General features: G+C 44.7%; 1 protein-coding gene across 19 annotated transcripts in view; it reads right to left on the bottom strand.

Annotated features, from left to right (window-relative positions):
* Positions 1 to 655: 655 nt before the first annotated feature.
* Positions 656 to 22,936, bottom strand: part of COL26A1 (collagen type XXVI alpha 1 chain) — a 208,518-nt gene continuing 186,237 nt past the window's right edge. For 9 of the 19 annotated variants that reach the window (XM_034068817.1, XM_034068814.1, XM_034068818.1 and 6 more), the window contains 8 exons: positions 21,304 to 21,405; positions 18,243 to 18,335; positions 16,774 to 16,835; positions 14,405 to 14,467; positions 10,786 to 10,830; positions 9,405 to 9,449; positions 8,434 to 8,518; positions 656 to 4,852 (listed from right to left, as the gene is read on the bottom strand). In XM_034068817.1, coding sequence (XP_033924708.1) covers positions 4,680 to 4,852; positions 8,434 to 8,518; positions 9,405 to 9,449; positions 10,786 to 10,830; positions 14,405 to 14,467; positions 16,774 to 16,835; positions 18,243 to 18,335; positions 21,304 to 21,405 — 668 coding nt within the window. In that variant the 3' untranslated portion in view covers positions 656 to 4,679. The remainder of the gene's footprint in view (positions 4,853 to 8,433; positions 8,519 to 9,404; positions 9,450 to 10,785; positions 10,831 to 14,404; positions 14,468 to 16,773; positions 16,836 to 18,242; positions 18,336 to 21,303; positions 21,406 to 22,936) is intronic. The other 10 variants (XM_031055103.1, XM_013130746.2, XM_031055104.1 and 7 more) reach the window with 7 other exon arrangements.

Here is a 22,936-nt window from a genome sequence, read left to right as displayed (position 1 = left end):
AGAGGCAAATCCAGAGAGGGCACAAGTGAGCAAACGCAGCCACTCCTGGAGGAGGCAGACACTCAGGAGGTAGCAGGGGACTGCAGGAAGGGGACCTGGGTGGCTGCTGCACTCCTAGACCGGTCAATGCGCCCTCCTTGAGCTGCAAGGAAACCAGAGGCACTGAGGCAAGCTGAAAATAACAGATTTTAAGGTACTCTTAAGCAGTGCAGAATTGCCTGTGGCTTGTTCCCAGAGTGCCCTTGCTCAGCTGAGGGGAAGCTGCGATCCCTGGCTCTGCACTGACATAAAACTCCTGCAGGAATAGCTGCACACTTCCTGCAGGAAGAGTTTGCCATATCCAAGTACTGCCTCACTCTGCAATGCAAAGCAAGGTGCTCAAAGCTGACAGTGCTCAAAGGCTTATCCAGGCTGCTCAAGGAATTAGGGACCCATGAAGAGATACATGCCTGTATTCCAACAGCATGGCTCGGAATGCAAAGTAGTGCCTAAATGTGTCCCAGAGACCAATCTCAAACCTTCGAGCTGGCAGTCATGCCAATATCTGCAGAACAGTCAAATCCCATCATAGGTAAGGGAACTGCCAGACTTGGCTTTAGCTGGTGAAAACCTTTTCTGGCCCTGAACTTTGTAAATACAGACTCCCGACGTCATATTCCTTTACAGTATGTTTATTTCTCAGTGCATTACATGAAAGGTCTTTGGTATTTGTGGGTTCTTGAATACTTTTCCCACTCTGCTCTGTATGAAAATGCTGAATACAAAACATTCCATATACAGTAACAAACCCCATAGCGAATAAAGAGAAATAGCTATTTTGAACAATAACATAGCAATATGCAAACAGGTAAGTAACCATGCAAGAGGTGGAACAAACAGGTTGTGTTTACAACAAACATTAGAGCCTGCCATAGAGGACTTTATCATGTTAGATGAGATCTAGTCTTGCTCTAAGTTAAGAAACTACACATGATTGCTAGATACTGCGTATGGCTGCCCTGTAAAAGACCAAATGGCTGTAAAGCTTATTACAATAAGGGAAGCCAGAACCATTTGCACACATACAGAACACACTGATATAAATAAAAGAAAATACTGTGTAAAATAACTAGTGAAAAAGTTAACATTGCCTCGGATGGGAATGTGCCTTGTGAACAGTTATAGCACCTCTGAATTGCTTGGTTCCAATGCAGTTGCAGACACTGTGAGTACTTTAATCCCCTGGACCACCAAGCACTGGAATGGAATGTAATCCTGACTCAGACAAGCTGTAAACATGGAGGAGAATGGATTTCCAATAGATTGTATTGGGCAGTAATTCCAGAAGCTGATTGTCTTTTAGAAGCCTTTGTCACAGTGGTCAGGTTCCTACATTAAAATAGTTCAATTGAAGAGACTGGGAATGAGCCCCCAGCCCAGAGCTGAACCCTCAGCAAGCTGCTCGTGTGCCCTCTGCTTGGCTGCACTGAGCAGCACCAGCCCACGCTAGCTTGAGAACTGGACCTGATTTTTAGGGCCTGTTTCTTTGAAAGTTGATGGCAAAATTACTGTGGAGTTTGGTGGGAGCAGGCGAGGGCTCTTCTCTCTAATGAACTCCTGTTTCCCTGGGTTGTCATCAATTCTTTACAGTAAGTGCAAATTAGATACTCTGGAGAGAAGCATTCTCCTCCTCCCAGGAGTTCTGGATTGCTGGTGAGCATGAGGGTGCATGAATTGCAAAGATCTGTGGTTGTGCAATGCGCTGCTGCTGCTTCTGGTTAGCTCAAGGCAAGGAAAATGTGTTACTACAACCAGAACCAATCCAAGTCAAATCCACACTGGAGCTCAGAGAAACATTCAGAATAGGAAAAGAAAAGAAAAGGAAAGGCACACACTATGGAATTGCACAGTGGGTAAGAGAAAGCACTAAACATTTCAATTAAAGTATATTTCTAAATGAGCACGCATTCAAAATAAATCCACTCTCTAAGTTACAGACATGGCAAGATGCTTTACATGGCCTGGCTAAAATGAACCTTAGCTCCTGCCTAAGCTGGAAGATGTAGTTGGAGTGGTTTGCGTAGTGATAAATATCATCAATGTCAGGGTGTGAGGCTGTGCTCACCTTTAAAACATAACTAAACTGGGACTGCACAACAGCGTGGTCCAACCCTTATGTAAGTAGAGAGGAATGAAATCCCAGCTGAGAAAAGAGAGTCCAGTTGGTATAATCCTACTGCCACCCAAGTTAAAGATACAGTACCACATCAGAGAGATGTAGCTGAATAAATCAAAGCATGGGGAGAAAAAGAACCACATAGCTCATACAGAAATGTGGGAAAGTCAGTAATGAAAACAGTTGCAACCCAAATCTAACCAGTCTTTTGACAATTGACTTGGCAGGATTCATTGCAAACAACTTCCATTCTGTTTCCATTCATCTTGCCAGTAATTTGTTTTAAATCGTTTAAAATCCCAAATCCTAGTCAATATGAATGACTTGAAGAGAGTCCTCATAAATCTAATGCAATAGTTTTGAATTCAGGATGACAAACTTGGAGGAAGAGAAATTTCTCTTTCCATTCAGCATGAAGGCTCCAAAGTGCCAGGGAAGTGAAATGGCCTCACTGCACTCTCTGTTCCCCAAATTCAACCCCAGAGTGACAGGACCAGTGCAATGGAATTTTGCTGTTTCCCTTTTTAAAGGTTTGGGTTGGTTCCTGGAGCTGCCATAAGGACACACTCTCCATGTGGCAGGTGACTACAGCCACCACCAACCCCCCCAGTGCCCACCACTGGACTGAACTGGGATTTTGCCTGTCTCCAGGGCCTGACTGTCCAACACCTACTGGTAAGTGCAAGGGTTTTTCCCTGGAAGCCACCAGCCGTTTCCTGTGGTGCATACATGATCAGGACAGAGAGGTGATCGAGTACTTCTCAATTCCTGCACTAAAATCAGCCTGTAAATGGGGAAACATCTTTTCACTAGTTTCACATCAGTGAATTCAATCATCCCAATGGAACCTGTTCCTTTCTGAAAATACAGCGCTCTTCAGAGGAAAGATTTGGGTGTTCTGAGCTCTTTGTACGTCCACCCTGTTTACTGTGTATATGGAAAGTTAATTTAATGTGTGGCTAATGACAGGCTGGCAGAGCTCCTTCATTTTAAGCTTTATTTCCAATGTACCCCATGCTGCTGGTTTTGCCTTAGGAAGATAACTGGGTACAAGGGGCTGCTGAATACACAGACCCTACAGTTGTTGGTCTTTGCAACAGCTTTTGAGGGAAATACTGCAGCAGTGCTGTGCTGTTTGCATTGTCAGGTAGCTCTGTCTTGCACTAGGAACCAAATAGGATGTGACCCATTTACCTGACTTATGTTATAAAATCACAAACTCAGTTTGCTCATTTTCATCCTGGGCTGAATCTGGAAACTGTTTTAGGCATGGGGTGTGTTAAAAATGGGTGAAAAAATGGTACCATTGAATAGTCTCACCCTTTGTACTCACTGTCAACATGAATGGCATCAACTTGTCCAATGTGGTTTGCACAGCAGGTGCAGTGATTCATGTGTCACTGAAGGGCAGGCTCAACTTCCTAACCCTGAAAGCTGGGAATTCCCCCCAAAAGAACAAGTTATTGCAGAAAGTAAACTGATTTTGTATTTAACTCCCAGTGCAAGATAAGCTCTTGACAAGACTAATTCCTTAGGCTGTGGTTTGCTAGTACACCGTCTCCAGATTCAAGTAGCAAGGATTTATTCACAAGAGAAAAATGAAACAGTGTGAAAACATTGTTCCTTATTGATGCAGGATTAAGAAACTATTGCAAAATACCCTCTTCTGTGAATAGCTACTGCTGCTACTTACATTAATTACCCCTGGATGTACGCACAAGCTGAACACAGTATGGGAAAATTCTTGCACAATTCCATCATACCTCATACAAACTGCTTTATGTTTTCACAGAAACAATCTAATACCACTGAATATAGCTAGAAATACCTGCTGCCATGAACATTTGCATCTAAAGTCCTTGCTTAGCCAACCACAAACAGAAATAACGCCGCTCACATGCAATTAGCAACATGAAAAGCCAAGTTTTTGATGCTAAAATCCAAAGCGTTACCTGAATTTTCAAAGTAACAGTTTTAATTGCTCTTTCCTTAAAAGAAATCCTTGCAAGTCGTGCTTTAATGGTCTGTGGAAGTGGCATCTTCACCTGAAAGTAAGCATGACACCACTACATAAAATAAGAGTGGATGCCATCCACTATACCAATGGACAAGGGTAAGGCTTGACTTTGAGTCTAGATGGGATTGATTGTCTCAGCCAGTTAAGCAGTTCTGCAACTGAGTAACTCTCAAGGGCAGTGAGAAAACAAAGGGAGGATTAAACTGCAGAGACAGTCAGGAGATGTCATTTCTGTAGACAGCTTCCAAGGATACCTGCTATCTGCTGTTCCAAAGGCAAAACAACAAAATCAGGACAAATGTTCATCAGACCCTCTCTGAGCTATTTGTTATAAGAATAAGGCATTTCCTGCAATGAGGGTGTAGTATTGGCCAGGTAAGGAAACCTCATTGCCAACACTGCAGCCTTCTACTGACTCCATTTGCACTTTGCAATTAAGCACTGGGATACTGTATCTTTAACTGTATCTTTAATTGGTGAACAGACATGGAGAACACAGAGATGTTCCTACTTCATCCGATTGCTTCTCCTTTTGGCTTCACTCCCATCCAGCAGTGAAGAGAGGATCTGGTAGGCCTGTGGCTGCTGCGGTCCTCCACGTTTGATCTTGATGCTGGTTCGCAGAGGGGAGCCCAGGATCACATCCTGTCCAGAGCCTGGCTCAATGGAAGATAAAGAGTCTGTAAGGAAAGAAAGTCACGGGAGAGCACTATTTAAAAGGGAAGGCTAAGGAAAGAATAAATGGGCCCTTCTGGATGGTACCTCTTTCTGGAAGAAGTGTCGTCCCTCCCGTTGCATCTCTATCCAGTAAGTGATTGTGAAGCTACATGTTTGCTGCCATCAGACTACTCCTAGATTAGGTCTTTTCCCTCTGCTCTGCCTAAGCTCTAGGCTAAGTACACTTCCTGCATGAGGCCCAGCAGGTCATAGAATCATAGAATGATTGATAGAATCATAGAATAGTTTGGGTTGGAAAGGACTTAAGATCATTGAGTCCCAGCCCCCAGCCATGGATAGGGACACCTCACACTAGACCATGTCATCCAAGGCTCTGTCCAACCTGGCCTCGAACACTGCCAGGGATGGAGCATTCATCACTTCTCTGGGCACCCTGTGCCAGCGCCTCACCACCCTCATGGGGAAGAAAAAAGGTCCTGTTCTCATTTATAATTCCATTTATAAAGCACTGTTCTTCTATTGACTATAATTTGCTTGGGGTATAGCTGCTAGTCAGCATTGTCCACAGCCTCCTGCTATTGAAGGATGGGGCTAAGTGGTCACTGGGAAGTGATGCTCCTGGGGGTGTAAGTACTATTTCACTCCTTGTAAAAGGAGGATATTTTGAGGCACTGAAAAGACTGAAAAAAAGGATTGATCCACCCTAAGATAGAGCCACATTAGCAATAAAGCTGGAATAAATCTTAGCTGTCCAGTCTCCTAGTGTGTCCCATAGAAACACACACCTCTTAGAATCAGAGAACAGTTAGGGTTGGAAGGGACCTTAAGACCATCCAGTTCCAACCCCCTGCCATGGGCAGGGACACCTCACACTAAAGCATGTCACACAAGGCTTCGTCCAACCTGGCCTTCCTAAAGCATCCTGCCCCATGAAGCTAACTATACATTTGACTACGGCCACTCTTCTATTTTCCCAGCAGTCAGCAACAGATGCTGATAAGTCAGTGCTGCCTTGTAATTTTTACTGCCCCAGCTGCTTCTTCCTTTTGCCTTCAGAGATGGACGTTTGCCTGTTTCCCTGCCAAGAACTGAACCTCCCAAGTCAGATACCCAGCCGTGGCTCATCCCCATGAGGCAGCATTTGTTTCAAGTGAGGATCTGGCTGCTGTGTTCACTGGAACTTAACACTGCCAAACAATTTGGGCTTTTGGGTGTCCTGCTGGGCTGCTCTCTGCAGTTTGCTGGGCCAGATAATCTCCAAGTGCCCTCCCGTTGCAGGGAAGAGGTTTGTTTGCTGGTGTGTTTTGCCTTGTTGCTTGGGTGGCTGCGGCTTTTGAAACCACACTGGATTGGGAGGTTCCTTGGGAAAATGAGAGCATGCGATTGGTATTTCTGCATGGGGCTGTAAAGCTGGGCTGAGTTGGGTTGCTCAGGAACCTGTGGTCAAACCCGTAACACCTACGGTGGGAGCATCACCAGATAGTTTGTGCTGGGTGATTTTAACCTGTGTGGGGAGGTCTGTGCTCAAGGAAATCCCATTTTGTCATTTTATGTCTTTTTCTGTTTAACCATATACATACACAGGGATGAACAGAACTGCACAAGAAAAAAAATACCTTATTTTCCAAGTTATCTTTCTAAACAGTACTTTTGTAGGGCCTAAAATACATCACTATTAAAGAATGGAACTATCTCAAAAGCACAGACTAAAAATATCACTTGCTTAGTAATAATCTAGTTACTGGATAAAAAGGAACTATTTTAAAGTCACACAATATAGGTGCTTAAACATGGCCTTAACTACACTGTACAAATAAAAACCTACCTATTTTTGCTGGTGCAGTTACACCCATATAGAAACATACCTGGGTATAAATAACTTATCTCCATCCCTAGCAGCAGCAGAATGTATGTCAGTATAAATAGTTTGCCAAAATGCCTGTTTCAAAATAAAGCAGCATTTGCCTTGCTGCTGCTCTATTGCTAAATAAATGGTAAAAGAAAGGGAAACAGGGCAGTTCTGTAGGGGCACAGTTGGGTGAATGCCCCAGTCCAAGCCTCAGTGTCCACAGAAGCTTCCTTTTTGCTTTATACTAGTATAGATGAAGGTACAAAGTAAAAGGCAATGGAGAGCTAGGCCTTGGGTCCTGTGAATAGGCTGTGCTGTGCTTATGGACTGGGTTCCCCTTCCCTTCTTGCCTGGCTGCCATGGATTGCTGCTGGTGATCTAGTGGGCATGTTCCTGGTACCTCCACCATCTCAGAGCAAAGCAGGATAAAAACATCTTTTCCTGCTCTCGATGTATAAAATCCAATGAAAATATGAATCAGACTGGAATCAATGCAGAGGTAAGGTCAGGGTGCTGTGGTTAAATCATGGGTTTGTGATTCATGGTTTCCTGAAAAGCTTAAGCTGTTGCTGCCTATTGCTTTGAAAATAGTACTTTGGGCCTCTAAAAGACACGTGGCTATTGAACGATGAAGAGCAGTGCAGACACCCAAGACAGCTCAGCTGTATAACAGCCCCACACACTAGCACTGTTTGGGCTTTGAAGTGCCTAATGGCATTTGCATTTTAGTGCTGTGCTGCCTTCAGGAGGGGCCTGTGGGCTCTCAAGCAGGAGCTGTACTGCATGGTAATAGATGCACTTTCAGTCACTTGCTTAGGAACTACTGGATATTTCATCTCTTTAGCATTTTCATAGGTTAAATCAATATCCCAAGGCCATTTCATAATAAAAGAGGATGTTGATCTGAAGGAAGGTGTGAGCAGCTCTATTTACAAGTGAGGCCAGGAATGAGGTTTCATGTGTCAGGGAGAGTATAAAAAAGAAAATACTACAGGACTTGGTCATTGCCAAGGAACAGTAACTGAGGTTTGTGTCTCACAGGCTGGGGTAATAGCTGTGTGTCTGAGAGGACAGAAATTGGCACAGTAACTTTTGGCACCTGTGAACTGATCCTCAAGTATCCCAAAGGGAGAACCTTGATCTGCAACAATCACGTCAGCCCATATGCTGGTTAAGGGAAGGAAACACTTGGTAAGGGATGATGTCCCACACTGAACCAGTGATGGGAGAGCAAACAGCCTCACCAGAAGACTTAAAATCTACCTGAATGAAGGACACATCAGGCTTTCCTTAAATCTAACTTTGAAAGTAGGTTTTATGTATGTTACAATCACAAGACGTTCAGGGATCACTGGTTTCAGGGTACACGGTAGCAGTGTTTGGGCTTTCTCTGTAAAATAAAACAAGGGCCTCACTGGTGTTAAAAGTCACTTGGAAGACATTGTTAACAGCATTAAATGATCTGGCCTAGAGACTCGAACAAGTAGCTCCCTGGGAAGCTGGTAGATGATCTGTGCCACATGGCCTGAGCTGCTGCTCATGACTTGGCTCTCTGAATTGTAGTGAAAAATCATTGGGTGGGGGGGAATCAAGCATCCTTTAAGTACCTGGCTTTGAAAACCCACCTTAAACAGATACTAGAGAGATAGGAGACTGGGAGGGATGTTTAATCATCAGGCAGGTGTCTGAAGAAGCCCCCAGTTGTCTACAAATGAAACCCTCAGGCACACTTACCATGAATTCCTATCATGTGCTCAAGAATCAACACCCTCTCAGCTAAAATCTTCAGAGCTTCTCGAAGTTGTTGAACACCTTCCCCCTGCAAAAAGGGAAAGAAAACTAATGTTGGAATATGATGCAGAACAGGCTGCTTGTTCAATGTAGCCTCCATAACACCAAAGTATGCAGTGTAGACATTTATAAAAGGTAACCTACAGGGGTGAAGTAGGAATGCAGGAGAGGTCCCTACTTAAACAACTCTGCAGTGTTTCTGAGTCTTTGACCCAAAGCCATCCCCTTCAGACTTGTTCTTAATTCTGCAGTGGGCCAAGCCCAGGGTGTAAATTCCTGTCACAGAATTCCAGACCGGTTGGGGTTGGAAGGGACCGTAAAGCTCATCCAGTTCCAAATCCCTGCTACAGGCAGGGAGACCTTCCACTAGAGCAGGTTGCTCATACTGCCTCTCAAAGAGCTCCCAGCTGGGTCCCATGCTGCCTGAAGCCTGCCCACATCCTTCCACATAAACTCAGGCTGTAGTTTGTTGCCCCTGTCGTCTTAGATGTGGGTTTGAAGGGACTGACAGCTGTTGGGAAGTATTTTAGGGTGGGAGAGCACGGATGTGAGAACTGCAACTCTGCACATGCAATCTGATCACTTCTGAGAGTCTGTCCCTGAGCACATGGGAGGGACAGTGTGCAAGTAATTCCCTAGCTTGTAGGAGCTCTGTGTGGCACCACCACAACTGAGGATGTGTTCAGAGAACACGGTGAGAATGGCAGCTGATAATGTGGCCAAGGAAACCTCAGAGACCAGGATTTCTAGCATGTATTCAGTGCAGACCTAAGGTTCACATTGTTGCTTGCTCTGTGCTTAACTGTGGACACAACCCTTGCCCCCACAAACCAGCCTACCAGAGGGAATATGGGTGAAGGATAATGAAGAGGCAAAAAGGAAAGTAAAACAGCAGTAGAAATGCACACACTTACATCAGCACCTTTGTCACCTTCCTCACCCTTCTTGCCTGGTTCACCCTAAAACAAGAGATGTTTGTTTTCATGTGACCAAGGACCTGTCCTGGACCACCTGCAACCCTTCCCTCCAAAGGATCAAAGGCAAAAGTGTTTCACCAGCAGAAAACAAACTGACTCTGGTGCTTTATGCCAACAGCCAAAGTGCTCTCATGAGCTCTGTCCTGGCTCCCATCAGCTTCCCAGGCGGTTGTCACCATTTCTGACACTGAAGCACTTGGCCAGGAGTGGCCAAACTGCAGGAAGGGCTGGCTGCTGTCGCCTGGGCCCATAACAAGATATATACATCTCATGAAGCTCAATGAGCGATGCTTTAGGCTAAAGCACTGACATAAAAATACCGCTTCCTTCCCCCAGACATGCATGTGTTCATCTTTGCTTTAGAACATAAAATCCCCTATTCTGCTTTCATTAGTCACATCACCTTCTGCCTCTGAAGATGCTCAGTAAGCTTTTCTTGAACAAAGATCCCAATGTGCTATTGGTCTGCTGTTCCACCCCCTGACCAGGAAGTTCATGCATTTCCAAAGGACAGATGATACGGAGAGATTAAACCACAAGCTAAACATATATTCCTGGGCTCCTCAAACTTGTTGGACATCCCTGAGATACTTGCAAAGCAGGGTGGGTATGGGAGGAAAGACTGAAGAAAAGGTTGTGTAAATATACAAAATGAGGTGGAATTAAGGAAAAGAGAAAAGAAACCACAAGGAGGACCTAGGCCCTCTCTGGATGCTGCCAGCCAAAACCCCAGCTTGCTCCACTAACTCACTTTCAGCCAACCTTCATGTCCACAGGTTTGTTTGTACCCTAGCTATATCTGCCAGTGCAGGCATCTCCTGTGTGCATCTGCCCAGGTATTGTCTCATTTGGAGCTATCTTGTAATCTCATTAAAGGGTTTCCAGCTCAGCTTGGCAGACCAAGGTGCAAGAGGATGTTAGAGCAGGTGATGTATTTTGAGTAGTTTCACAGTGCCCACCTTTGGGCTCTGGAAGTGCCAGGAACCTCCTGAGGCCTCGAGAGGGCTTCTGGCTGCCAAGGTGTGGTTGGAGGGGATCTCCAAGCAAAACACATTTCCCCTGTTGGCATGATGCCTTCCTGAGCACGGCATTCCAGCACTGTGCTTAGCAGGCAGGGAGGCTGTGGTTCATTTGTAAAGGAATATGTTAAGGTGAGCTCTCCTATTGAACAAATGTCTAAGCTGGAGACAGTTGACCTAAGTATTGCATCTGAGAGAGCTGGTGGGACCAGCTGCAGTTCAGCTTGGTGGTATCTGTGGTGCCAGGCAGGCACCAAACCCATCTGAGTCTTGCATACACCCGCAAGTACATCACTTACAGGAAATCCCTTAATGCCCCTCTCTCCAGCCAGACCTGCTTGTCCCTGTTGGAAATAAAGTAAGTGTCATTAGGAGATAGTTTTCCATTTGACAAGAACATTGTGTCATTTTTACTCGTGGGATTAAGATGCCTTTATGAAAAAGAAAAGTCCTCTTCCTTGACTTTATCACTTAAGACAGCAAAAGGGGGTTATGGTTTTCTGTCAAGTATCAGCTCCAAATCCCATCACGCCCTGGAGAAGTTTGGTTCAATACAGAGCTCCTCAGCTCAGTACCTCTCAGTAAGACGATTAGCAAATTTCTGAACTTTACAGCAGTCACTTGCATTACACCAGGAGGGAATTTGGCTGGAGATTTGTTTCTTACAAAGATACCACATTCTTCTCGCTAGTAAAACTGATGGGTTGATGCTGCCCCAGACAGCAAACGGAGCCCAGGACTCCCACAGAGCCCTGACTTAATCTGCCTCCTGCTCCACACCCACATCACTGCCTTAACCCCAACAGCTACTGACGAAAACACACCTACAGTATTTTGGTTGCTTTGTTTCTTTCTCCTGCTGTGCTAATTTTCATGTTGTTTTTGATCCTTTTGAAATGATCTGTGTTCGTTTGGGGTGGAATGAAATGTGCCATGGAACTGAGCATCTTTCTTCCCCCTGCCTTCCTTCCCAGTGTTGGCTTCCCACCCTGGAGCACACTGGGGCAGGGCAGAATCCCTGATCAAAGAACAGTTATAGACTAATGTGAAAGCAGGAGCCTGGGAAGAGGAACCAACATGCAAAAGCATCTTTAGAAATCCATTGATGACAGTCACATATTTAACCTGGCTCTTCTCCCCTAGGTATACACAGAAACAAACCCATCCTTTTGTCCCCTCAAAAACTACCTAGCTGGTGGCAGCTTTTTGTAGTGTTTGCCAGAAAGGGAGAGCTGCTTTGTATAAACTCAATGGGCCCAGAGCATCTACAAAACGTTACTATGGAGAACTGCACAGTGCTTGGTGAGCAGCTAAAGCCAGCACTAGGCAAAGGCCCATGGGGACATAAAGAGCACTGGGAGGAAGGCCCAGCTCATCAGGTGCTCTGAGCATCTTCAAAGGGAAATACTTGGATTCTGCACAGGAGGGAGTAAGGCTTGTAAAAAAGCACAGGCAAGAGACAAATCACAGAGAGGAGACATAACAACACACTCAAAATACATAAACAGACTGTTCTCTATGGCCAGGGGGAACAGAAAGGATGTTATCAGCTTAAAGGGGATCAAAGGATATTTAGGCTGGATGTTAGAAATGTCTTTTATCCCAAGCCCTCACTAGCTGTACCTCTGAAGACTGCCTGGAGATGATGTGGTGTATCCCTCCCTGGCACTGTGTAAGAATAAGATGAAGAGAGGCTGATGTGAGCAGCACACGTATAGATGTGCCATCCAGGGGATGCGCTCAGACTGCTTCAGGTCTCTTCTACATCTGTTCTCTCTGAGATTAAGGAGGAAGAATGTATAATAATGTTTTCTCAAATCTCAATAGATATTGTAAACCCTCCTCTGCTTTTCTCTGCAGCTGCACAGCTCCTCCGCTCTGTGTAAAGCTAGCCCTAATTTGTATCCACCAAACTCAAAATTGCAGCATGTAGTTGTCAAAACCAGCATTCAAATTCACACTCACAGAAGACAAAAAGCACACAAAGCATCCTACAGAAATCCTGCCAGAAAAAGCTACTGGCTTCACTTTCCATGTTAAGAGAGCCAGGACAGGAAGTGTCATTTATTTGTTATATTTAGCAAGATATTTTGATATTTGAAAAATCTCACTAGTCCCCAGCCTAGAAAGAGAGTCACAAATCTGAGTATCTCCCAAGGAGGGAACAAAGGCAAAGTCTAAAGGGTTTGTCTGTAGTGAATGGACACAGTCCAGAAAAGCTTTTGTTTCAAAGTAAGTGTACCCTTAGCAATATGGTCAACCACAAACTAAAGCAAAATGGTAACTGAATTATTGAGGAAGAGCTCTTATCAGTTTCCTGGATGGAAACTTGACACTTTGCCATATACCAACCCTTTTTTTCTTAACTGAAAATCAACATCTAATGGCAATGAGCTGCAGGCAGTAACCTGTGCTGAAACCTCATCAGTTATGCTTTTGCTGTCTCTGTCTATTTATATTCTAGTCCCATCAGCTTGCAGTCTATTTGTAAAGCCAATACATGTCCAAAGTGGCTGCTCTGCACAAGGAAACCGTTATTAAGAAATTACTAACAGTCACTTAAAATGTTCTCTGTCTTTCAGGGAGCTGCAAGTCATTTTGTACAGAAGAACAGGGACCAGGCACCCAAACCAATGTGCAAAGGTACTAAAGTAAAACAGAGCTTTTTAAAAGCATGTGTACTCCATCCTCAGATATCTGCTGCTCCTCGACGTGAGGTGCTTCAGGAGGGAATGAAACAAGGACTTGCTCTCCTTGCCCACAGTCAGAGCATAGTTTAAGTCTGTTGCTGGTTATTCGCCTGAACTTGGGAAGCCATCAAATTGGATTTGTCTGTCTTACCTCTTTCAGACTTCCCTGTGTCATCTGGATTGAAAGAGTGAGCAGAAATGAAGAAGAGGAGATGCTGCCATATGGGGCAAGTGTGTAATCTACAGCCACCCATTTACAGCTGGTGACCTCCTTGTTCACCTCTAGCTATGAGACAGTGAAAGTGGCACTAGAAAAGGGAACTATTTTCCTACAGCTGTGGCACAAGGCTGTGTCAGGGAAGCCACCACAGAGACACCCATCATTTTAGAGGTACCAACCAATATTTTACTCCTTATAACTTCCTTTCTTTGACTCCTCTATGCACTAGGGTCTTGGTGACTGTCACAGTCCATCTGTGCTCACTTCTACATTTTGCAGCTCTAATTGCTGAAAAATCCTCCACTAGGTACTACATTCTTAAATGATTTTATGCTCCTAGTGTCATTTGGAGGAGATCTCAAAGACCATGGCCTGTTGGAGAGCAAGCTGACCAGAAGCAGCTGGAAGTCCAAATGCCATTTTGAAACACCTCCGGTGCCTGAATGCTGGACTGGGAAGGTGACACATCTATATCTTTGTTAGATTTTGATCTGGTGTTTCCTAAACTTCACTAGTTTGGAAATAACATTCAAACAGCCTTTTTTTCCTATGCTTAGTTATTAGCACTTGACAACCCATCAAGAACTCAGGTATAACACACAAAGATATTAACAACATGAATTCAATATTCCAAATGTATTAAGAACATCATTTGACCTGGGGAATGGCTTTGGTTCAGGAAAAGTCTGATGAGCTTTTTATGCCTTACTGCCCCAGAAAAAAGAGTTCAGTTAGACCATTCAAAACACTCCACAGTAAAAGAGCTGTGGTTGGTAGAACAAAGTTGGTCTGCACAAACCTTTAAATATTGGTACCTGAATCTCTTTAGGGAACACCAGACTTTACAAGCAATTCAACCTTTTATCTGTACAATAAACCCTCATCTTCTTCCTTGCAGAAGACCTAGAAACTCTACTATCTATCATTCATGGCTGTAGTCCCACAGAATCTGAAAGACCTCTGTTGGCTATAACTTCTGGGAATGTCTCTGTGTCTGTAAAACCTTACTCTCTCTCCTCGGTCTCCTTTGGAGCCCTTTGGTCCAGGTTGTCCTGGAGAGCCTGGTAAGCCCTAGAAGAGATGCAGAATAAGACGGAATTACTTTCTACTGTGTATACTTTGAGTAGGTGCAGCGAATATGTTTCACAGTGATCCTCACCTCCTGCAGATCTCAGACACCCATTAAGCAATTGGGCTGGGTTCTCTTTTACCCTCAAGCAAAACCAGTGGAAACTCTGATCACAGACAGCCTGAGCCCTGAAGTTCCTGCATATCCCTCTGTTTAAGTCGTTGAATGCACTGCAGGCTACTGATGGAACGTATTTTAGGGGTCAGTATGACAGGATAGTTCCTGTTCTCAGTTACCAAGAAGAAATGAATAGACAGGTAGTACGGTTAGCTTAAAAATCCCCACTACTTTCCCCCTCTTCCTAATTGCCTCAGTGGGTGGCATGCAGAAGCACACATACCTGGGAAGCAATTGGATTGTGCAGGGAAAATTATTTTGAAGCTATTCACTCACCCTAATAAACCAATTTTCAAATTAAGCCCATTCTCTACTAATAATGTTGCTCCCTGGGTTGAACAAATCTATACCCCAGTCACCAGTGGGTAAGAAGGGCACAGCTGCCACATTTCTACTGATTTAACTTCTTTGAGGAAATCGATCCAACTTAACTTATCCACCAGCTGTAAACCAGACAGGGAGAGAACAATATTGTTTGTTTATATCCAGCACATCAGCTCCCCACGACCACACGCAAGATGTGACTTGCACATTACCTTGGAGACTACAGCAATGAGACTGCTGCTCTGCTCCAGAGCACTGGTGATTTGAGCCAACTTGCTTAACAGGTAAACCAGAAACCCCCACCTCCAGAGAAATGGGCTTTCTAGACAGAGCCACGAGGAGCCTCAACATCTGGGAAGTGGCCCAGCAAGGTTGGACAGAAGTGTTTTACAGGTCGAAAGGAGAGCATTCTCCCAGTTTCAGCTGCTCACCATTACCGTGCTGCCCCTTGCCTCAGTCAGCCCCACCACCAAACTGCAAAGTGACCTGGCCTCCAGCTTCACTACATGTCCCCTGGGACCACAGCAAATTCAGGAAGTCAAGCCTGGTTTAGGAAGTTAATGAGGGCTGCTACAAGAGGTAGGGCACAAACCAGACTTAGCTCTAAGTCAAACATGCAGCATGAACAGAGCTTAAGTGTCCATAAGCATCCTTTGCTCTTGGCAACTCTCAGCAGTGACTTTCAGGGATGCTCAAGAAGACTGAATTCCACGTGCTGAATTGTGAAATATAAAAGATTTATAATGTGTGCTGCATGTGCAACAGCCAGACTCTACTAGAGACCCTATTTATGAATTGTGAATTACCTTCTATTTAATCACGTTAAACTGCATCTGTCATTTTGCTGCCAAATTTCCCACTGTGTTCATCTCTATCTGGAGTTTCTCATCATTCTCCAGAGCATTCCCTAATTGAAATGATTCTGCTACACTGGCAAACTTTCACTAACCTGCTCTCTGTTGCTTCTTCAAAATGATTAATAAATACCTAGTACAAATCTCCTTTCTCTATTTCCAGCAATTCCAAACCCCTTCTTATCAGGATCTAAGTCACATCCCTTTGCTAAGTTACTTAAGCTCTTCACTTTTTTCTCCTTAGTCATGTTAGATTCCTTTGAAATACTTGATGTAACTGGTTTACCTCCACAATAAGTAACACTCTTCCCAGAACTGGAGTCCTTTTGTATCAACCAACCACCACTTGGAGTAGGTTGGCAGTTCACTATTCATCATGACTTCATTCCTTTCCATTTAACCAGCTTTTTCCCTTTGCCCTTCTACCATGAGTTCTTTTGAGTGAGTTTAGCACACTCCATTATTATCTCCCCCGTCCAGAATTTTCGTATCGATAAATAATCAAACTGAGAGGAATTTGTGATATTTTTCTTGAACAGAAAGTGCTATTTCTGAAAAAGGAGGCTCAACAGATTCACTTTGGTAAATTCCCACTGATGCATTTTTGTTCCTTCTCTGTATTCCACAGGAAATGCAGTATGTTTACTCTGTTAGTAAAGCCCGTGTCAGATCCTTTGCATCAGCTTAGAACACAGTGAAATGGTCTGACACAGCAACAGTAAGATGTGTTGTTATGATTAAGGGAGCATCTAGAAAGTGCAACCATTTCAACCTCTCAACACGATTCAGAATGGAAAAAAAGGCATTAAAATAACAGACTTTCATGGGGAAAAAAGCATCAGATCTAAGACTTATAACCTACTTTCTCCCTTTGTACAATGAGATGTTTTACACCCAACCCCTGACTTCTGCCCCTTCAGCCACTCAGTCCCAAAGCGCTAAAAGCACCTTACTTGTGATCCAGGGACTCCGACAGGTCCTGGTGGCCCTTTGGGTCCTGATGCTCCTGGAGGCCCTGGTGGGAATCATAATTTGAGACAATTTTAAGGAGACTTAGAAGGAAGGACCTTAAATTCCAAACATGCACTTCCTTTCATTGTTCTGCTTAGTCTCCCAATGGGCAAGAGCCATTCATCGATTACAGGATTACAGCATTCACACACTGGACTGTTGAATACCCACATACTGATACAACATATCCCTGTGCCCTAGGGAAGACGTTAGAGCTCTGGGAGGCAAAAAAAGGTGAAAAAAAGGAAGGATGTTTGTAACATGCTTAATTTCCATTGTTTAAAATAGATCCAAGAAACAGCTACATCAGAGCAAGATACTGCTGTTGGTGTGTCTGAAACAGCCTTGTGGGTGGCAAGGGAAGTCCACAAGCCTGCTCTGGCCTGTCTCTCTGGTAGTGTCAGAAAGTTGATGAACATGAATGGGACAGGGTCTGGACACAGACAGCATGAGAGACTGAATGTGGCAAAGCCAAGCTCTCGTTTACTCTTTGCTCACTCCACTGGCAACAAATTCTTTTCAGGTCTGCACCACAGAAAAGCCTGTTTCCAGGGTGAGTTAACAAACCAGGTCAAGGTGTTCTACACAGTCACTTAACAGATCCATTATATCTCAATAGTAGCTGTTAAATTACACCTGCAAGACAGGGTATTTGCTTAGTCTGAACTTAGCAATAGTTCTCTCTGCTTTAGTTGTCACAACCCTCGAGATGAAACGATGTGGACATTATACACAAAGTGCAGGTGAATCAGCCTTGGTCATTAATGCACCATACAAATGCTTAAGTCAAAGAATAAAAGAATTGCAGGATAAATTAAAAGGCCCTCAGAATGAAAGGAAAAGTCTTTTCTGCAATTAATGGGAGTTCACTCCTAAATATGCATCATACAGGGAAGTGCTGATGTCTGCAGGAATACTATCAGTCATTTAAGCCATCCATCAGCACAGAGAAACAGACTTGCCACTGATTTTTTATCCCAGATTCTGATTCTCTTATACTGGTGAAAATCTGGAACAGCTCAAACCAGCTCCAGAGTCTGCACACACATCCCAGCAGCTGGGCAGATCCTGCTCAGTGGAGCTCTACAGCAACTGGACAGGATTGCAGCAGTGGTGAGAACGCTGCTTCCATAAAGGAATTCACAGGACAGCCCATTCTTAAAGACAGTCTTTAATTAGTCCCTTCTCAGGGTATATCCTGCTAAAGGTAGAACTATCTGCCACTATCAGCACATAAGAAACCTGGTTACTTCTTGCCACCCTTCCCACTCCTGGACCCACTGCTCTCCTGCCCTCCAAGTGGGGACCACTTGCTTTCCCTGCAGATATCCCACAGACCTCTCTCCATCCTCAGGTTTTTTTGCTCATCTTCCCCATCATTACAGCTTTGCAGCTCAACTGAGTTTATTACCTGGTGGCCCAACAGGGCCTGGGGCTCCCCGTGGTCCTGGCAGGCCAGCCATGATGGTGTCGATGACGGTGGAGGCCAGCTGGGGTTCTCCATCTGTATTAAAGAGCAGAGCAGTGAGCGCTGAGCTGCCCAGTCAGAGCAGGCAGGACTTCTCTCCAAACTCCTTTGGCGCCCGTTGCTGGCCAAGGGCAGGCAGTGCTTCAGGAAGCAAAACGAGCTCTGGAGCAATTGCCCTTTGCTTTCTAAGGCTGTGTCCCCTGGACCTGCAGAGGTGCTCGTTTCACTCTGATAACCCCAGGGAAGTCCTTTCTGTTAAAAATAAACGGTGTTCCTGCACCTATATAATCCTACCTTTGAATGCCAAAGCACATCTGGCTCCTCGAGCAAACATGGATCTGGAGCTCTTTCTTGCCTGGCATCAGTGAACTACTGAGCCAAGCTGGCAGTCCAGCACATCCTCACCAATCCAGCGAGCTCACCCTGGGAGGTGAGGTCCAAGGATGCAGGAAAGCCTGGGCAGAGGGAAAGCCTGGACAAAGGGTGTGCTCTGCTCCCTCCATGCACTCAGGGAACTCTCCTGCCATTGACAGTTATTTTAGGTGTTCAACTGGGCAGCTTGGGCAGGACCCCTGATTTCTGGGGAACGGATGGAAATGGGAGTGGAGCAGGGAAGGGGAAGCCATCAGCAGGAATTGGAGGAATTCTGTGCTTTTGCACATCTTTCTCAGTCCTCTCCTGTTGCAATGAAAAATCAGCATCCTGTAGGTGTCCTCATCTTCCCTCATCTTTAACCGAACAGGCTTACCTCTTCAGCTGGGAAATGAATAGAAAAAAACACAACTACATATAAAAAAGCAACCCTTATGAGTCACTGCAATTCCAAAACCATAAACAACCCCATTCCCTATAGACCTGAACTGTACCATACTAGTTAGTAATCCATGGGGGCACCTGCATGGCAACATCTTCCATCTGAACATCCCACAACACTATTCACAGTTGAAAACCTGGGGGCAAAAATTCCATGACCAAAGACAACAATATCACAAAGCGGGGAAGGGAAGCCCCATGTCCTAGTGTTACTAAGGCATTCAATCCACTGTCCTGACCACGTCCTGTAGGACCAACAACATATTCCCTGTTGCATTTAACCTGGATGAAGATGTTGGCTCCTTGTCATAGGGACACCAAACCCTCTGAAAAGTCCATTCTCCATAGCTGCAGGCCACAATGCAGGAAGAATTACTTTGCAGAGTTCAGCCCAAAGGACATAAGGTAAAACCTCTGGAAATGTTAGCAGACACATTATGAAGCCTCTTCAACTTCTGGAGTGTTGGCAATGATGGAGAGGACTTTCAAGCTCGTTGCTTGAAAGCAGATCCTAGGGAAAACTGTGAAATCTCTTTAACTGCCAAAGATGACAGCACATCTCTGGGATGCCTTAGCACAAGATCTAACCCAGATCCCTCCAAGAACCAAAGCCTGACTGAACAGGTCTTTATTTGAGTATTGTTTCTAACCCATCCATCTTCCCTTCTTCACAGCCCTGAAACTAAACAACTGAGGCTGTTTTTATGTTCAGAAAGAAAGGTACCCAAGTGAAGTGTGTAATCCAATTAATGTTTTATTTGACCATGTCAAACTCCATCATGGCTGGGGAGCAAGATGAAATTGGGAAATGAGCATCAAACAGCAGTGAAGGCATTAACAGTTGCAGAGCCTTTTGTTTTTAAAGGAAAAGTGGTCAGCAAAATCAAATGCACATTCACTGATGGGGGAGAGGATGAGCTGCAGATAACCAGGATTTCTTTACTGTTGGAGGTAAGTCAGGGATAAAGATTGGGGTTACAAAATGTTCCAGCTAAGTGGGATGTTATTACAACAACAGTCACACCCACCAACCCACCCATCCTGACATTTGTCTTTAGTTATTTATGGAAGGTGATTCCATAACTGTGACACAGAGGAGAGCTCTGCTCAACAGCCCTTGAGTTCAGTAGCTCCTGATTTGGCCTCTGCAGCACAAGGAGTGCAGACATGCAGGAAACCTACAGCAGCTCCTTCCTTCTCTGCCTGGCCAAGCAAAACTCACTCAGATCAAGATTAACTTCCAGGATGGGCTCTGAAAGAAACAGATTGTCAATGAAAAGGGATTGAAGTGTGTTAAAACACAACCCTCATGTTTTTTAAGGAGCTTTCTCCATAAGCCTATAAAGCAGCAGGAAGAACTGTATTTCCTTATAAACTCCCCTCTCCCTATAAACAGGAGGACACTCTGAGGCTCTCTGCAGGTGGAGGCTTTACAGCAGCCACAAAATAGCTCCAGCAAACAAATGGTAGCAGGAGTCTTCCCTTGTCAACCATCTCCTGCTGACCCAGGCTCTGCTGGGCTCAAAGGCTAGATTTTGTTTCAGTGCTTCTGGAGGTACCAAAGCAGGAGGCAGACAAGTGTCTGCCTCATTTGGGAAGACCCTGATGTGCCGTTCCCTCCAGGAGCTTTCCAACTCCTAGCCAAGAGGAAGCACACAGCCAGTCTGACCAGGTCAGACACTAGTACCTGCTTTCTTTGGGAGAGGGCACAAACATCCTGCAAAGGGGAAGCCTGAAACAGCACAGAAATGCCTTGAATGATGCAGTGAAACTTGCCCAGAGTGTCAAGGCATCACAGAGGCACACACATAAGCAGCTTTGAAAGCAATGGTTTTCCAAATCAAATACCTTTCACTTCATCCTCTCCTTTTCCTTTGTTTCCTCTACTCTATTCACCCTTCCTCAGGAAGCACTATGCATGGCAGCAGGCACTGGGATGTCAGTGCACAATCTCTGTTTAACACCCCTTCCACCAATAACCTGCTGGGCACACAGGCAAGCCTGCTGTGACTTGGTTCCCCCTGCTCTCCCTGCAAAACAGGCTAATGTTACCTTGAGTGTACTTTGCAAACTGGAATCTTTTGAGATGTAAGAAAATGTGGCCCTCAGAGTGAAAGTTGTGTTCTTTTCTTTTACTTTTCCCTAAAGATCCTTACTTTTAGCACAAGAAAGAGGACTCTGCATCACATACCTGATCCATGCATTTTGAAGTGGCAGCAAGTGATCTTCGTAGCAGCAGCCTCAGCAACAGCACGTGGCAGTTTAGCTTCTGGCCTACGTTTGATGTTTCTGACTAAGGGATAAATTCCCTGTTACAGATTTGATTTGTTGGGACAGGATGTAAATGAAGTAATCCTGTCTTCATTTCTTTCTGCTACCTGATCTGGAGGGAGACAACTGGGACCAATTCCTTTACTGAAACTGTGAGAAAATATGATCTGTCTCCCTGGTTTTGGCTTCTGGCTGCTGGTAAACACTGCCAACAGGAACTTGTTCTGATTAATAAAGGCACATGCAATAACCATGTTCAGGCGGAACCAAACACTGTACTCCTAATAATGTGATACAGCTTTCTCACATCTCCATGAGTGCACATGCCCGTTACCAGGAATATGCTTCCCTCTGCTGTCAGCAGCTGGAATCTTGTGTTTATAGTTTTCAGATGTGCTCCATTCAGAATAAATAAATACATTTAAGAAAATCCTGCCCAGAATTTACAAGGCTGCTTTATGGGTTGTAGGGATCAGCTTTCCACCAGCCTGCAGTGGGCAGAATGAGCCAACACAAGCAAACCAGTACATTCTGTAAGAAAATGGTCTTGATACTGCAGTAGCTTTACCATGACCACACAGGTAACTTGCACTTGCACTGAGATTTGGACTAAGAAAAGCTTTTAAACAAGAAAAATTGTTAGGAAGTTTTTGGGCTCCTTCTGCAAACCAAGAAATCCGCCACAGCTATGGAGAAGAAGTACAGGGCTGCCCAGTGATGGAACAGTCACCATCTACTCACTGTCCTCAGCTCCATGTGGGAGCCTGTTGCTGCCCAGCACTGGCAGAGTTAATAATGCAGATATTTATCCACTTCCCATTTTAGGACAATACAGAGTTGACCCTTCTCACACATCAGCTGCTGATCAATGCCTTTTACACTTTAATTTATCCACTACTTTGCAAGAAAAAGTTTAATTTAAAGGGTGGCTGGAGGGAGAGGGCAGCAGCAATATCCAAACCATCCTTAAGGATCCTTTGGAGTTAAAGGTGGGATGCAGCATGACACCATTTGATGTGATCCTGTAAGGCAGTGAGGTGACAACTTCCTTGTCACAAGGCATAAGCACAGCAGATCAATCTACATTTTGCTAAAATCTTAGTATTGAACCACAATTCATTTCATCCTGCCCCAGGAAAGGAATGTGAAATGGAGCTGTTAAAATTCTTCCCAAATTAAAAATACATCTGTTCACTTTCAGGAAAAGGAGCCTGGAAAGTGGAGTGGGAGGAAGGGAAAGGAGAGCTCCAGAAAACAGTCAGACACAGGGAGCCTTACTGTTACTAATACAGCTGAGCTTTGAAGCTGGACATGAGCAGAAGAGCTGGGGAAGAGGCACAGCTGAGGTCTGGGGGAGTTGGGATGGGAGACCCAGGAGTTTATAAACCAAGGGGAGACACAGCTGAGCTCTGCTTTACCATGCTATTAGATCCCAGCTACACAACACTGGACCAGAAGAATCAAGCCCAAATCTGAGAGCACTCAGATAAAAGTGCACAATGTGTCTCTTCTAGAAAGCCTTTTCCTGCCATGCACAACCCAAGTTAAATAAG

This window comes from Melopsittacus undulatus, chromosome 13 (genome assembly GCF_012275295.1).
Source record: "Melopsittacus undulatus isolate bMelUnd1 chromosome 13, bMelUnd1.mat.Z, whole genome shotgun sequence".
In the NCBI taxonomy this organism is placed as follows: domain Eukaryota; kingdom Metazoa; phylum Chordata; class Aves; order Psittaciformes; family Psittaculidae; genus Melopsittacus; species Melopsittacus undulatus.
The sequence above is the reverse complement of the archived record's forward strand: the minus strand, read 5'-3'. Positions and strand labels throughout refer to the sequence as shown.